Source organism: Bombina bombina, chromosome 4 (assembly GCF_027579735.1).
Source record: "Bombina bombina isolate aBomBom1 chromosome 4, aBomBom1.pri, whole genome shotgun sequence".
NCBI classification, from domain to species: Eukaryota; Metazoa; Chordata; class Amphibia; order Anura; family Bombinatoridae; genus Bombina; species Bombina bombina.
The window spans coordinates 940,374,223-940,392,188 of NC_069502.1; the positions used below are offsets into that span (position 1 = coordinate 940,374,223).

The window sequence follows — 17,966 nt, forward strand, 5'->3', positions numbered from 1 at the left end:
TGTGGGTCTTCTTCAACCTATTGCTAATGGTGAGCATCCTTGGACACATCTTTCCATGGACTTCATTGTCGAGCTCCGTGTTTCCAATGGCAATACTGTTATCCTTATGGTGGTTGACCGTTTTTCTAAAATGTCACATTGCATTCTCTTGATGAAGCTGCCTACTGCACAGGAGCTTGCTTCAATTTTTGCCCGGGAGGTCTTCCGTTTACATGGGTTAACCAAGGAGATAGTGTCGGACCGGGGTAGCCAGTTTGTCTTCAGATTTTGGCGTTCCTTTTGTGCTCAAATGGGGATCCAGCTTTTCTTCTCCTCGGCATATCACCCTCAATCCAATGGGGCTGTGGAATGGTCTAATCAAGCTCTGGAACAGTTCCTCCGTTGCTATGTCTCAGATCACCACAATAATTGGTCTGAGCTGTTACCTTGGGCAGAGTTTGCTCGTAATAGTGCTATTAATGCTTCCTCCAAGTTATCCCCGTTCATGGCGAATTATGGGTTTCAACCATCCTTGTTGCCCGATTCATTCATGTCTCAGGTTATTCCGGCTTTGGAAGAGCATCTCCGGCAACTCCGTTCTACGTGGGTGCAGATTCAGGTTTGCCTTCATTGTTCTATGCAGCACCAAAAGTTCCAGGCTGATCATAGGCATCTGCCCGCACCTTCCTACCAGGTTGGTGAGAGAGTTTGGCTGTCCTCCCGCAACTTGAACATTTGTGTGCCTTCCAATAAATTGGCTCCCTGTTATGTTGGTCCTTTTCGAATACTCCCACGGGTTAATCCTGTGGCCTACGCTCTTGACCTTCCTCCTGCTATGCGCATCTCCAATCTTTTTCATGTCTCCCTCTTGAAACCATTCGTTTGTAATCGGTTTACCACTGTGTTGCCTCGTCCCCATCCTATCTTTGTTGACAACCATGAGGAGTATGAGGTTAGCAGCATTATTGACTCTCGTATGTCCAGGGGCCGTGTACAGTATTTGGTTCACTGGAGGGGCTACGGTCCGGAAGAGTGTTTTTGGGTTCCCTCCTCTGATGTTCATGCTCCCGCCCTCCTCCATGCCTTCCATGCCCGTTTCCCCGATAAGCCTTTTGTCCTCCCGCGGGGAGGGGTCGTTGAGGGGAGGGTACTGTCAGGGTTCTTTCCCTGTTGTGTTTGCCATGTGCTGCTGGCAGCCATTTTACTCACCTCTCTTCCTGACTATGGCGCATTGTGGGGGATGCTGCACACTTCTTTTTATGGCCAGACTGGTGTGCATCATCCATGTGAGACAGGATGCAGTCTCAGAATTGTGATGTCATCACTTATTATTTAAAGGGCCTCTGTTCAGTATGCTTTGCCTTTGCGTTGTCTCAGACCTGTTTGTGAGAGTTCCTGTGTATTACCTAGCTGCCTGACGTCCTTCCTGGTTCCTGATCCCTGGCTTGTTCCTGACACTGCTGTTTTCCTTGTTCCTGATTCCGGCTCGTCTAACTATTCGCTTTGGCTCCTGACTCGGCTCGTCTGACTACCAGCTCTGGTTTTGACTCCTGGCTTGTTATTTGACTTGTTGACTTTTTATTATTTTTTGTTATTAATAAAGGTGTGATTATTTTTGCACTTCTCGTCTCAGTCTGATTCCTGGCACCCTGACAGTTTCTCACTGAAATTATTTACAAACAACTTGTGCAATTATGGCACAAATGGTTGTAAATGCTTCTCTGGGATCCTCTTTGTTCAGAAATAGTAGACATATATGGCTTTGGCGTTGCTTTTTGGTAATTAGATGGCCGCTAAATGCTGCTGCGCACCACACGTGTATTATGACCAGCAGTGAAGGGGTTAATTAGGGAGCGTGTATGGTTAATTATAGCTTTATTGTAGTGTAGTAGACAACCCAAAGTATTGATCTAGGCACATTTTGGTATATGTCATGCCACCATTTCACCGCCAAATGCGATCAAATAAAAAAAAAAAACGTAAAATGTTTCACAATTTTAGATTTCTCACTGAAATTATTTGCAAACAGCTTGTGCAATTATGGCACATATGGTTGTAAAAGCTTCTCTGGGATCCCCTTTGTTCAGAAATAGCAGACATATATGGCTTTGGCGTTGCTTTTTGGTAATTAGAAGGCCGCTAAATTCTGCTGCGCAGCACACTTGTACTGTGCCCAGCAGTGACGGGGTTAATTGGGTAGCTTGTAGGTTTAATTTTAGCTTTAGTGTAGAGATCAGCCTCCCACCTGACACATCCCACCCCTGAACTCTCCCTGACCCCCCTAAAATAGCTCTCTTCCCCACCTTACAATTGTCACCGCCATTTTAAGTACTGGCAGAAAGCCTGCCAGTACTAAAATAAAAAGCATTTTTAATTATATATTTTTTTTAATTGATTCTGCAGTTTTTGATCCCCTCTTAGCCCCCAACCTCCCTGACCCCCCCCCCCCCATACAGCTTTCTAACCCTCCCCCCTCTAGCTATTTGCCGCCATCTTTGGTACTACCCAGTTTGCCCCTAAAAACTGTGAATTAATTATTTATTTTTATAAACCGCCGCTTCCGCCAACAACAGGGAACGTAATCAGGAAGTGATCAGACAGAAAGGACATTGATGGGCTGCCCACCCGCCTCACAGCTGATGCTCCCACCCACCAACGCTAGGAGACATCAATGCACGATGCAGAGAGGGCCACAGAGTGGCTCTCTCTGCATCGGACTACTAAAAATTGTTATTGCAGGATGCCTCAATATCGAGGCATCGCTGCAATAACAGGAAAGCGGCTGGAAGTGATCAGGATCCCTTCCACCGCTTTCAAAGACCAACGACGTACGGGTTACTTCCTTGGTCGTTAACTGCATTTTTTTGCGGGACGTACCCCATACGTCGTTGGTCGTTAAGGAGTAAAAAAAAAAAAAAGCAGTAATAAATATTTAAAACTGGGTACTTGCAGACAGCTACCAGTACCTAAGATGGCGGCTAATAGGCAGAGGGGGGAGGGTTAGAGAGCTGTTTGGGGGGGATCCGGGAGGTTGGGGCTAAGGGGAAAACCTACACTGCAGGAAATATATTACAAAAAAAATATTTAAAAATAAAGCCTTATTTTTTTTTTCATACTGGCAGACTTTCTACCACTACTTAAGATGGGGGTGACCATTGGGGGGTGGGGGAGGGAAGAGAGCTGTTTAAGAGGGGTCAGGAAGGGATCAGGGGGTGAAATTTGTCAGGTGGGAGGGTAATCTATACACAGCTTGTGCCATGATTGCACAAGCTGTTTAAATAATTTCAGTGAGAAACCTAAAGTTTGTGAAAAACGTAACCATTTTTTTTATTTGATCGCATTTGGCGGTGAAATGGTGGCATGAAATATACCAAAATGGGCCTAGATCAATACTTTTTCTGTTGTCTACTAAAAAAAAATATATAGTTTTCATAGGTAAATATAAAAAAGGCTCTTTCTGTTTAAATGTAGTGATGGTAAAAATGCTCTGCTCTTTTGGGAAAGTTTTTGTCCGAAATGCCCGGTCTCCTTAAGGGGTTAAGGATGCTGAGGTTGAGGAGTTTGAATACTTGCCCCTCCCTCCTGCTCCATTCTGCAGCCCACACTTCTGGGTCACTTACTGTGATTTTGCTCCGAAAGCTCCCCACAGATAACAGCACATGGTTGTCATCTGCACTTTACAGGGGTTAAACACACAGAATTGGCGTGTCAGTACTGCTCTAACAAATAAGAGCATGCAGGTTTTGCACTTTAATTTTCCTTTAGCATCATACCTTATATAATCCAGAAAAGAGAGATCCACAAACATTTCTGTAGCACCTTTAGATGTTCTTGTTTTAAAGATTTTATTTTTCTTTATAATTTAGAAATGAAATATGTTAAAGGCTAAAATCTTTTGTTATAATAAGTTTGATAGATCAAAATGTTGGCTGTTTTGTCAGATTTACTTCCCTTATTTTTCTGCAGCAAGTACACAGCCGTCAGAGAAAAATTTTAGAAGAAGCTCATGAACTGAGTGAAGATCATCAAAAGAAATATTTGGCTAAACTCAGGTCAATTAATCCACCATGTGTGCCTTTCTGTGGTATGTGTCATATTTATAACTTTAAGTATATTACTGAATTTCCTTGAAATAAAAACCTGCTGATACATGTTCTTTAAAAACCACACAGAGCCACCAAAATTAAAAGGTAGTTTAGCAAATTAACATAGATGTGTTTTAAACTATAAAAGAGAAGTGACTTTAACATAGTTTGTATATACATCCCTTGGTATTACTTGCAGTTTCTATATACTGTATTGTATTGCTTTGTGATCAAAACAGGAAAGCCAAATACTAATCATTAAAGGGATACGAAACCCAAAATATTTATTTCCATCTAAAGGGGAGGAGAGTCCACTGCTTCATTCATCACTTGTGGGAAATTAGAACCTGGCCACCAGGAGGAGGCAAAGACACCCCAGCCAGAGGCTTAAATACCTCCCCCACTTCCCTCATCCCCCAGTCATTCTTTTCCTTTTGTCACAGTAGGTTGGCAGAGAAGTGTCAGAAGATTCGGAGTAGTACTCTTCACATTGGGACTGGAGTTTTAAGTAATCCTGTCAGCCTCTCAGTGAGAGCATGGGTGAAAGTTAGAGTCCAGAGATGCAGGGGGAGTTCTTCTGCGAAACCATCCCGACTCATATTAACAGCTCTTTAAGCAATCGGCGTTGACGAGTTTTGCTGCCTGCTTTTATTCTCTCAAGTCCATGTCAGGAGCGACGCTACTAACCTGTAACACTTGAAGGGCCGTGTTCCTGTTCCACAGCGTTGATTCTGGTAAGATATTTTCATTATATATATATATATATATATATATATATATATGTGTGTGTGTGTGTGTGATAACGCAAGAAGACAGGGTCACAGTGTGACTCCTTTTAACTGTATAGAATCTAGGGTAATACCCTCGGAAGGGGGTTATTGAACAGGGGGGACTTTAATACACATAGTAATATTTGTGTTTTTTGCTGCACTTGTGTGAGATGAGGCTCTGTCAATGTGGAACAGTTAGAGCAAGATTGAGGCTGGCTTTTTGGCGCGCTTTTCACTCAGTGCAGGGGCGGTCCTGCATGGCATTCCATGTGACCGGTTGTGGCCTCTGTAACTTCCTCTTTCTCGACCTGTGTTCGGAGATGACGAAAGCTGTTTCTTGTAGTCAGGGTCATAGGATGTGGTGAGTGCCCCAGCCATTGGGATATAAAGGTGCCATTTAATCTATAATCAAGTGCGTAATAAAGCGCAAGCTATGGAGTACTCTATGTTGGAGGATACTCCCTCCTTATCTAAAACTACTAACTGTGTATACTGTGAGGAGGTTCCGCTGTTACAGCTCTGTTCCGCATGTTATGACAATATTACTACTTCAAAATAGAATAAAGTATTTAGTACAACTGAGCCGTCCACCTCTGAGGGTTCTCCGTCCCATGAGGTGCGTTCCCTACAAGCATCTCCGATTACAAAAGCAGTTTCCCAGGACACAACTAACCCTCCCGTGGGAGGGGCCCTTTGGCCTCCAGACTTCGCTGATCAATTGCAGACGGCGGTTTCTGCTACCATAAATGCGATGCCTCGATGTTGCTTCTGAGTCGGAATAGGCTACTTCTAGGCCTCCGTCCACGGAGGAAACAGATTTCAAATTTAAGATGGAGCATTTGCGTTTCCTGCTGAAGAAAATGCTTGCTAAGCTTGAGTTTCCGGAACCGAAACTTCCTGAGGCGCCTTCGATCCCTAAACTGGATAGGGTTTACGAGGACAGGGTAGTGCCTCAGGCCTTCCCGGTTCCTATCAAAATGGTGAACATTATTAAACATGAATGGGAGATACTAGGTTTGCCCTTTCTTTCATGTAATTAGCAAGAGTCCATGAGCTAGTGACGTATGGGATATACATTCCTACCAGGAGGTGCAAAGTTTCCCAAACCTCAAAATGCCTATAAATACACCCCTCACCACACCCACGAATCAGTTTTGCAAACTTTGCCTCCAATGGAGGTGGTGAAGTAAGTTTGTGCTATATTCTACGTTGATATGCGCTCCGCAGCAGGTTGGAGCCCGGTTTTCCTCTCAGCGTGCAGTGAATGTCAGAGGGATGTGAGGAGAGTATTGCCTATTTGAATTCAATGATCTCCTTCTACGGGGTCTATTTCATAGGTTCTCTGTTATCGGTCGTAGAGATTCATCTCTTACCTCCCTTTTCAGATCGACAATATACTCTTATATATACCATTACCTCTACTGATTCTCGTTTCAGTACTGGTTTGGCTTTCTACTACATGTAGATGAGTGTCCTGGGGTAAGTAAGTCTTATTTTCTGTGACACTCTAAGCTATGGTTGGGCACTTTTGTATAAAGTTCTAAATATATGTATTCAAACATTTATTTGCCTTGACTCAGGATGTTCAACGTTCCTTATTTCAGACAGTCAGTTTCATATTTGGGATAATGCATTTGAATAAATCAATTTTTTTTCTTACCTTAAAATTTGACTTTTTTTCCTGTGGGCTGTTAGGCTCGCGGGGGCTGAAAATGCTTCATTTTATTGCGTCATTCTTGGCACTGACTTTTTTGGCGCAAAAAGTTTTTTCTGTTTCCGGCGTCATACGTGTCGCCGGAAGTTGCGTCATTTTTGACGTTTTTTTGCTCCAAAAGCATTTAGGCGCCAAATAATGTGGGCGTCTTTTTTGGCGCCAAATAATGTGGGCGTCTTTTTTGGCGCTAAAAAATATGGGCGGCACTTTTGTCTTCACATTATTTAAGTCTCATTATTTATTGCTTCTGGTTGCTAGAAGCTTGTTCACTGGCATTTTTTCCCATTCCTGAAACTGTCATTTAAGGAATTTGATCAATTTTGCTTTATATGTTGTTTTTTCTATTACATATTGCAAGATGTCCCAGATTGACACTGAGTCAGAAAATACTTCTGGAAAAACGCTGCCTGGTGCTGGATCTACCAAAGTTAAGTGTATCTGTTGTAAACTTGTGGTATCTGTTCCTCCAGCTGTTGTTTGTAATGAATGTCATGACAAACTTGTTAATGCAGATAATATTTCCTTTAGTAATGTTACATTACCTGTTGTGGTTCCATCAACATCTAATGCTCAGAGTGTTCCTGTTAACATAAGAGATTTTGTTTCTAAATCTATTAAGAAGGCTATGTCTGTTATTCCCCCTTCTAGTAAACGTAAAAGGTCTTTTAAAACTTCTCATTTTTCAGATGAATTTTTAAATAAACATCATCATTCTGATTCTGATAGTGGTTCCTCTGGTTCAGAGGATTCTGTCTCAGAGGTTGATGCTGATAAATCTTCATATTTATTCAAAATGGAATTTATTCGTTCTTTACTTAGAGGTCTTAATTGCATTAGAAATAGAGGATTCTGGTCCTCTTGATACTAAATCTAAACGTTTAAATAAGGTTTTTAAATCTCCTATAGTTATTCCAGAAGTTTTTCCTGTCCCTGATGCTATTTCTGAAGTAATCTCCAGGGAATGGAATAATTTGGGTAATTAATTTACTCCTTCTAAACGTTTTAAGTAATTATATCCTGTGCCGTCTGACAGATTAGAATTTTGGGACAAAATCCCTAAGGTTGATGGGGCTGTCTCTACTCTTGCTAAACGTACTACTATTCCTACGGCAGATAGTACTTCCTTTAAGGATCCTTTAGATAGGAAGATTGAATCCTTTCTAAGAAAAGCTTACTTATGTTCAGGTAATCTTCTTAGACCTGCTATATCTTTAGCGGATGTGGCTGCAGCTTCAACTTTTTGGTTAGAAGCTTTAGCGCAACAAGTAACAGATCATAACTCTCATAGCATTGTTATTCTTCAACATGCTAATAACTTTATTTGTGATGCCATCTTTGATATCATTAGAGTTGATGTCAGGTATATGTCTCTAGCTATTCTAGCTAGAAGAGCTTTATGGCTTAAAACTTGGAATGCTGATATGTCTTCTAAGTCAACTTTGCTTTCCCTTTCTTTCCAGGGTAATAAATTATTTGGTTCTCAGTTGGATTCTATTATCTCAACTAGTACTGGAGGGAAAGGAACTTTTTTACCACAGGATAGAAAATCTAAAGGTAAATTTAGGTCTAATAATCGTTTTCGTTCCTTTCGTCACAATAAGGAACAAAAGCCTGATCCTTCGCCCTCAGGAGCGGTATCAGTTTGGAAACCATCTCCAGTCTGGAATAAGTCCAAGCCTTTTAGAAAACCAAAACCAGCTCCCAAGTCCACATGAAGGTGCGGCCCTCATTCCAGCCCAGCTGGTAGGGGGCAGATTACGTTTTTTCAAACAAATTTGGATCAATTCAATTCACAATCTTTGGATTCAGAACATTGTTTCAGAAGGGTACAGAATTAGCTTCAAGATAAGGCCTCCTGCAAAGAGATTTTTTCTTTCCTGTGTCCCAGTAAATCCAGCAAAGGCTCAAGCATTTCTGAAATGTGTTTCAGATCTAGAGTTGGCTGGAGTAATTATGCCAGTTCCAGTTCTGGAACAGGGGCTGGGGTTTTATTCAAATCTCTTCATTGTACCAAAGAAGGAGAATTCCTTCAGACCAGTTCTGGATCTAAAAATATTGAATCGTTATGTAAGGATACCAACATTCAAGATGGTAACTATAAGGACTATTCTGCCTTTTGTTCAGCAAGGGCATTATATGTCCACAATAGATTTACAGGATGCATATCTGCATATTCCGATTCATCCAGATCACTATCAGTTTCTGAGATTCTCTTTCCTAGACAAGCATTACCAGTTTGTGGCTCTGCCGTTTGGCCTAGCAACAGCTCCAAGGATCTTTACAAAGGTTCTCGGTGCCCTTCTGTCTGTAATCAGAGAACAGGGTATTGTGGTATTTCCTTATTTGGACGATATCTTGGTACTTGCTCAGTCTTCACATTTAGAAGAATCTCATACGAATCGACTTGTGTTGTTTCTTCAAGATCATGGTTGGAGGATCAATTTACTAAAAAGTTCATTGATTCCTCAGACAAGGGTAACCTTTTTGGGTTTCCAGATAGATTCAGTGTCCATGACTCTATCTTTGACAGACAAGAGACGTCTAAAATTGATATCAGCTTGTCGAAACCTTCAGTCACAATCATTCCCTTCGGTAGCCTTATGCATGGAAATTCTAGGTCTTATGACTGCTGCATCGGACGCGATCCCCTTTGCTCGTTTTCACATGCGACCTCTTCAGCTCTGTATGCTGAACCAGTGGTGCAGGGATTACACAAAGATATCTCAATTAATATCTTTAAAACCGATTGTACGACACTCTCTGACGTGGTGGACAGATCACCATCGTTTAGTTCAGGGGGCTTCTTTTGTTCTTCCGACCTGGACTGTAATTTCAACAGATGCAAGTCTGACAGGTTGGGGAGCTGTTTGGGGGTCTCTGACAGCACAAGGGGTTTGGGAATCTCAGGAGGTGAGATTACCAATCAATATTTTGGAACTCCGTGCAATTTTCAGAGCTCTTCAGTCTTGGCCTCTTCTAAAGAGAGAATCGTTCATTTGTTTTCAGACAGACAATGTCACAACTGTGGCATACATCAATCATCAAGGAGGGACTCACAGTCCTCTGGCCATGAAAGAAGTATCTCGAATTCTGGTATGGGCGGAATCCAGCTCCTGTCTAGTTTCTGCGGTTCATATCCCAGGTATAGACAATTGGGAAGCGGATTATCTCAGTCGCCAAACGTTACATCCGGGCGAATGGTCTCTTCACCCAGAGGTATTTCTTCAGATTGTTCAAATATGGGGACTTCCAGAAATAGATCTGATGGCCTCTCATCTAAACAAGAAACTTCCCAGGTATCTGTCCAGATCCAGGGATCCTCAAGCGGAAGCAGTGGATGCATTGTCACTTCCTTGGAAGTATCATCCTGCCTATATCTTTCCGCCTCTAGTTCTTCTTCCAAGAGTAATCTCCAAGATTCTGAAGGAATGCTCGTTCTGCTGGTAGCTCCAGCATGGCCTCACAGGTTTTGGTATGCGGATCTTGTCCGGATGGCCTCTTGCCAACCGTGGACTCTTCCGTTAAGACCAGACCTTCTGTCGCAAGGTCCTTTTTTCCATCAGGATCTCAAATCCTTAAATTTAAAGGTATGGAGATTGAACGCTTGATTCTTAGTCAAAGAGGTTTCTCTGACTCTGTGATTAATACTATGTTACAGGCTCGTAAATCCGTATCTAGGGAGATATATTATAGAGTCTGGAAGACTTATATTTCTTGGTGTCTTTCTCATCATTTTTCCTGGCATTCTTTTAGAATTCCGAGAATTTTACAGTTTCTTCAGGATGGTTTGGATAAAGGTTTGTCTGCAAGTTCCTTGAAAGGACAAATCTCTGCTCTTTCTGTTCTTTTTCACAGAAAGATTGCTAATCTTCCTGATATTCATTGTTTTGTACAAGCTTTGGTTCGTATAAACCCTGTCATTAAGTCAATTTCTCCTCCTTGGAGTTTGAATTTGGTTCTGGGGGCTCTTCAAGCTCCTCCGTTTGAACCTATGCATTCATTGGACATTAAATTACTTTCTTGGAAAGTTTTGTTCCTTTTGGCCATCTCTTCTGCCAGAAGAGTCTCTGAATTATCTGCTCTTTCTTGTGAGTCTCATTTTCTGATTTTTCATCAGGATAAGGCGGTGTTGCGAACTTCTTTTAAATTTTTACCCAAGGTTGTGAATTCTAACAACATTAGTAGAGAAATTGTGGTTCCTTCATTATGTCCTAATCCTAAGAATTCTAAGGAGAAATCATTGCATTCTTTGGATGTAGTTAGAGCTTTGAAATATTATGTTGAAGCTACTAAGAATTTCCGAAAGACTTCTAGTTTATTTGTTATCTTTTCCGGTTCTAGGAAAGGTCAGAAGGCCTCTGCCATTTCTTTGGCATCTTGGTTGAAATCTTTAATTCATCATGCTTATGTTGAGTCGGGTAAAACTCCGCCTCAAAGGATTACAGCTCATTCTACTAGGTCAGTTTCTACTTCCTGGGCGTTTAGGAATGAAGCTTCGGTTGATCAGATTTGCAAAGCAGCAACTTGGTCTTCTTTGCATACTTTTACTAAATTCTACCATTTTGATGTGTTTTCTTCTTCTTAAGCAGTTTTTGGTAGACAAGTACTTCAGGCAGCTATTTCAGTTTGATTCTTCTGCTTATAATTTCAGTTTTTTTCATTATAAGATTTAAACTTTAGTTTGGGTGTGGATTATTTTCAGCGGAATTGGCTGTCTTTATTTTATCCCTCCCTCTCTAGTGACTCTTGCGTGGAAGATCCACATCTTGGGTAGTCATTATCCCATACGTCACTAGCTCATGGACTCTTGCTAATTACATGAAAGAAAACATCATTTATGTAAGAACTTACCTGATAAATTCATTTCTTTCATATTAGCAAGAGTCCATGAGGCCCACCCTTTTTCTGGTGGTTATGATTTTTTTGTATAAAGCACAATTATTCCAATTCCTTATTTTCTATGCTTTCGCACTTTTTTCTTATCACCCCACTTCTTGGCTATGCGTTAAACTGATTTGTGGGTGTGGTGAGGGGTGTATTTATAGGCATTTTTAGGTTTGGGAAACTTTGCCCCTCCTGGTAGGAATGTATATCCCATACGTCACTAGCTCATGGACTCTTGCTAATATGAAAGAAATGAATTTATCAGGTAAGTTCTTACATAAATTATGTTTTTCTCCCTCGTCTTCTTTTAAGAAGCTTTTCCCCATTCTGGAAGCGCAGCTTGAATTGTGGGGAACCGTCCCTAAGGTGGATGGTGCTATCTCAACGCTCGCTAAGAGAACGACCATTCCGCTTGAGGATAGCACCTCTTTTAAGGAACCTATGGATAAAAAGATGGAGTCCATGTTGCGGAAGATGTTCCAACTGATGGGGTTAATTTTCCAACCGCCGGCGGCTGACGCTGCTGTGGCTGGTGCGGTTACCTATTGGTGTGACGCACTATCAGCAATGGTCGAGGTGGAGACCCCCCCTCGAGATTTTGGATTGAGTCAAAGCCTTAAGGGGTAGCGCATTCGTTCATTTGTGATGCTAACATGCAGATTATTCGCCTGAATGCTAAGACGTTAGGGTTTTTCTGTTTTAGCTCGTGGATCTCTGTGGCTAAAATCGTGGTCGGTTGACATGACTAAGTCTCGCTTGCTTTACCTACCATTCAAGGGGAAGGTTTTGTTTGGCCCAGCCTGGATTCTATCATATCTGCAGTCACAGGTGGCAAGGGCGCTTTCTTACCTCAGGATAAGAAAGCCAAACCTAAGGGATCTACTTTTTGTCCCTTTCATGCAGACAAGTCTCAGCACCAGCAGCCTTCCGCAAAATCTGAGCAATTCAAAGGGATCTTGGAAGCCAGCAAACTCTTGGAATAAGTCCAAAAAGAACAAGAAGCCCGCCGAGTCAGTCGGCATAAGGGGGCGCCCCCGAAGCCGTCCTTGGACCAGGTAGGGGCAGACTATCTCTTTTTGGGGGGGGCCTGGAGGGGATACGTTACAGACCCTTGGGTCCTGGAGGTCGTCGCCCAGGGGTACAGGGTAGGTTTCAATCCGTATCCGCCCAGAGGCAGGTTCCTCCTGTCAAACATCTCTTTGAGACCAGAAAAGAGAGACGCCTTCCTGGAATGTGTGAGGGATCTCTCATCTCCTGGGGTAATCATCCCAGTTCCTCCAGCAGAAAGAGGTCTGGGGTATTATTCAAACCTTTTCGGGGTCCCATAGAAGGAGGGCACGTTTCGTCCAATTCTGGACATAAAGTCCCTAAACAAGTTTTTGTCAGTCCCATCGTTCAAGACGGAGACAATCAGGTTAATTTTGCCCCTGGTTCAGGAGGAGCAATTCATGATGACTATAGACCTGAAGGATGCTTACCTTCATGTTCCAATCCACAAGGATCACTTTAAATTTCTAAGGTTCGCCTTCCTTGACCAGCACTTACAGATTGTGGCCCTTCCTTTTGGTCTGGCGACAGCCCCAAGAGTCTTTACAAAGGTTCTGGTAGCTCTTCTCGCAGTAGCGAGAGCCAGAGGATTTGCAGTGCCTCCTTATCTGGACGATATCCTGGTCCAGGCTCCGTCCTACAGTCTAGCGGAGGATCATTTGAGAGCTCTCCTACTTCGATCCCACGGGTGGAAGATAAACGAAGGAAAGAGTTCATTGTTTCCTAGCAACAGGGTGGAGTTCCTGGGTACGATACTAGATTCTTCTGCGATGAAGATATTTCTGACGTTGCAAGCTTGCATCCAACTGTATTGGCCTGCAAACATCCTCCAGGACATCTGTGGCCAAGTGTATGGAGGTAATCGGGCTCATGGTATTCAGCATAGATTGCATTCGCCAGGTTTCATCTCAGACCTCTGCAGCTGTGCATGTCCCAACAGATATCTCTGGGCAGACCGGTGAGGGAGCCCCTGTCTTGGTGGACCCATCCGGACAAGTTGTCCCTGGGGACTTCTTTCCTGAGACCATCCTGGGAGATTGTAACCTCGGATGTGAGTCTATCAGTATGGGGAGCCGTTTGGGGTGCCAGAAAGGCACAAGTCAGTTGGACTTGAGAGGAATCGAAGCATAAAACAAAAGGAAGAAGGCTTAGATCGTCCATCTGTTTTTAAGAAGAGCTGACAGCCTGTGGAGGGCGCCTTTGTTCTTGGATACCATATTTTGGATGGCTTCAATTTGGTGACTTTTGAGAGTCTACCTATAAATATTCTGGAACTTTGAGCGATATTCAACGCTCTGAAGGCCTGGCCCCTTCTGGGGTCATCCCAATTCCTCAGATTCCAATCATACAACATCACCTCGGTGGCTTACATAAACCACCAGGGGGGGACGAGAAGCTCCCTAGCAATGAGGGAAGTATCTCGGATTCTGGAATGGGCAGAGACTCACAATTGTTCGCTCTCAGTGATCCACATTCCGGGTGTGGACAACTGGGAAGCGGATTTTCTGAGCAGACAGACGTTTCATCCAGGGGAATGGTCTCTCCACCCCGACATGTTTGCGGAGATCTGCACCAGATGGGGGACTCTGGAAATAGATCTCATGGCGTCCAGACTCAATTGCAAGCTACTCAGATACGGGTCGCGATCCAAGGATCCCCAGGCGGAACTGATGGACGCCTTGGCAGTACCCTTGGTCTTTAACCTAATTTACATATTTTCACTTTTGCCTCTTCTACCTCGAGTAGCGGCCCGCTTCAAGCAGGAGCAAGCTTCTGCGATTCTGATTGCTCCGTGAAGGACGTGGTTTGCGGATCTAGTGGCGAAGTTACCTTGTCGCAAGTATCTGCTAGTTCAAGCTCCTTTTCTACATCAAAATCTTGATTCTCTGAGGCTGACTGGGTGGAGCTTAAATGCCTAGTCTTAGCCAAAAGAGGTTTTTTGGAGAGAGTGATCGACACTCATCCAGGCCAGGAAGCCGGTCACTAGACGCATCTACCACAAGGTGTGGAGGACCTACTTGTCCTGGTGTGAGGAGCGAGGACACCCATGGCATAAGGTCAAGGTATCCAGGATTTTGGCCTTTCTCCAGGATGGTCTGGATAAGGGTCTTGCTGCCAGTTCCTTAAGGGGACAGATATCGGCTTTATCGGTACTGTTGCATAAGAAGCTTGCATCACTTCCTGACATTCAGTCCTTTGTTCAGGCTCTGGCTAGGATTAGTTTCAGGAATCCGGCTCCTCCCTGGTGTTTAAACTTGGTGCTTAAGGTCTTGCAGAGGGCTCCGTTTGAGCCTATGCATGCCCTGGACATTAAAATTCTCTCATGGAAGGTCCTGTTGTTATTGGCTATTGCATCAGCACGCAGAGTCTCTGAGTTGGCAGCCTTAGAAATTTGAGCCTCCTTACTTAGTTTTTCATGCTGACAAAGCCATTCTGGGAACCGGTTTGGGATTTCTTCCCAAGTTAGTGTTGTCATAACATTAACCAGGAAATAGTGGTTCCTTCCTTGTGTCCTAACCCTTCCTCTTCGAAGGAGAGGTTACTGCATAATCTGGATGTGGTTCGAGCCTTGAAGTTTTATCTGCAAGCCACAAAGGAGTTCAGACGGAGTTGTCCTTATTCGTTGTGTATTGTGGAAGGGGCAGAGGGCCTCTGCAACTTCTCTATATTTTTGGTTGAGGAGTATGATCCGTCTTGCTTATGAGACAGCGGGACACAAGCCTCCTCAGAGGATTACGTCTCACTCGACTAGAGCTGTGTCCTTTTATTTGGCCTTTAAGAATAAAGCTTCTATGGAGCAGATTTGTAAGGCGGCAACCTGGTCATCCTTACATACTTTTGCAAAGTTTTACAAATTTGACGTTTTTGCTTCGGCAGAAGCAGCTTTTGGGAGAGAGGTTCTGCAGGCTGTGGTGCCCTCAGTATAGGGTCTGCCTCTTTTACCCTCCCGTTTTCTTCATTCTGTGTCCTCTAGAGGTTGGGTATTTGTTCCCACAAGTGACGAATGAAGCAGTGGACTCTCCTTCCCTTTAGATGGAAAACATAAATTATGCTTACCTGATAATTTAATTTCCATCGTGGGGAGGAGAGTCCACTGCACCGCCCGTTCTCCGGTGGGCGGACCTAAATTTATTTTTTGTTCTTCTGGCACCATTTATACCCTGATATTTCTCCTACTGTTCCTTGTTCCCTTGGCAGAATGACTGGGGGATGAGGGAAGTGGGGGAGGTATTTAAGCCTTTGGCTGGGGTGTCTTTGCTGCCTCCTGGTGGCCAGGTTCTAAATTCCCACAAGGGATGAATGAAGCAGTGGACTCTCCTCCCCACAATGGAAATTAAATTATCAGGTAAGCATAATTTATGTTTTCATGGTTTACATAGAGCATACATTTCTTTCCTAAGATATGGAGAGTCCACAATGCCATTCAATTACTAGTGGGAATATCACTCCTGGACAGCAGAAGGAGGCAAAGAGCACCACAGCGAAGCTGTTAAGTGTCACTCCCCTACGCATAATCCCCAGTCATTCTCTTTGCCTCTGTCAATGGCGGAGGTGAAATTTGGTGTCTGAAGAAATGAATTCCTTTTTCTGGTACTTTTCCCTGCAAACAAGGATTTCGGTTTAGCTGAGTCCATGTCAATCTCTTTAGTAGAGTAGTGGTGGCTTTTAAGCATTTAGGAAGTTGTGAGGTAGTCCTTGCTTTTTTCCAAACACATTGCTGCCCATGGTGCAGAAAGCCAGAGTTGGTTACTCTGTTCTTTCTTTTTCTACAGGTCTCTGTAAGGAGTATGTGACCTTTCACGCCTTGTGAGCTGTCTTCCTGCCGGACAGCTAGACTGCAGGTAAGTCCTGAAAAAGAGTATCTGCCCTTCGAGATAGGACTGGAGTTTTTAGTAGTCATGTCAACCTCTCAGTGAGAGAATTGATGAAAGTTCATCTGGAGATGCAGGGAAATTTTTTCAGCGAAACCATCCAGACTACTGCTAACAGCTCCTAAGCAACCAGTGTTGACGAGTTTTACTGCCTGCTTTCTCTCACTCAAGTCCATGTCAGGAGCGCTGCTTTAAGACTGTCAAACTTGAGAGGCTGTGTTCTGTTCCACAGCATAGATCCTGGAGGTAAGATTGTTTCAATTTTTACACATAAAACGCTATAACAGGGTCACAGTGTGGCTCCTTTATGCCTTGATAGGATCCAGGGTTAATATCCTCTGAAGGGGGTTTATTGAACAGTTGGGGCTAATTAATCAGTGTATTAATTATTTACATGCTGCTTTGTGTGATTTTTTTTTCCTGGGCTGATATACTGTGTTTTTGGCTGGAACAAACAGGTTTCACTTTTAAGTTTCACTTTAGTTTTTGAAAGTGTTGCACAGCTCCTATTACTTGCTGTACTTGTAATAACAGGGGAAGTACTGTCTTGCACTCCATGTGACCGGGTGTGGTCTATGTTCATTCCCTCCATTCTGGCTGAGACGTGAACCTGAGGAGAGCGTTTCCTCTGTTAACTGTCTGGGTCTAGAAGGTGGTGAGTGCCCCAGCCATTGGGAGTATAAAGTGCAGTTTTCTATAATAAAAAACGTTTTTATTTTGTGTCCTTCTGTTGGTATAAACTGTGCTATGGAGGGCTCTGACATGTTAGAAGGTACTAAATCATACCTGTTTTTATATTGTGAGGAGGCTGTGGTTTTCCTGCCCACTCAATTATGTTCCACATGCCTTAACACCGTTATAAAGTCTAAGAAGGGAGACAAGCCTGCTAAGGCTCTTAGTCCCTCTGAGCCATCTACCTCTCAGGACTCGGCATCCCATGAGATTACTACCATTGCTACATTATCCACTCCACATGCAGTTCCCCGTAGCACATCTAATCCTCCATCCGGAGGGGGCCTTCTTCCTACGGACTTTGCCGCGCAGTTACAAATGGTGGTGTTTGTGGCCCTCAGTGCATTACAACGCTCTTAACAAATGCAAGAGAAAGGTTAAACATAGCTCTCCTGACCCGGAGTCCTCTTAATATTTATCATATTTAGCGATTATGTCCCAGTTATCCGATGATTAGTTAACCTCTGTAGCGGGGGGGACTAGCCATAGTCAGATGTCTCTTAAGTATAGACAGAGAACTATACATAACCTGATGTCTCATGACCATAGACAGGGAAATTGACAATTGTTGATACCAGAATGTCAATATACTCACTGAGGGCCGGAGATTGATCTCACCAGAAATTGATGAGATCAAACTCGGAGTATTCTGGTCTTCAGCCTGAATATCCAGAAGGTCTCCCTCTCTGCCAATGTCCTCTACCCCCCCCCCCCTTTACTAGTGGGCAAGATCCTCTCTATAATAATCAAACTAAAACCACTTACGTCCTTATCATGATAAAGTGAGAATTGCTTGATTAAGGGTATAGTGAGTGTACCTGCCCTGATGTCTGAGAGGTGCTCCTTAATGAGGCCCACGTATTGTAAAGCACATTGTGTGCAA

At 43.4% G+C, this 17,966-nt stretch overlaps 1 protein-coding gene across 1 annotated transcript in view; it reads left to right on the forward strand.

Annotated features, from left to right (window-relative positions):
• SOS1 (SOS Ras/Rac guanine nucleotide exchange factor 1) overlaps nt 1-17,966 on the forward strand; it is a 728,117-nt gene that overhangs the window by 665,728 nt on the left and 44,423 nt on the right. Inside the window, exon 10 of the mRNA XM_053712591.1 lies at nt 3,946-4,063. Within this exon, the coding sequence (XP_053568566.1) occupies nt 3,946-4,063 (118 nt within the window). The remainder of the gene's footprint in view (nt 1-3,945; nt 4,064-17,966) is intronic.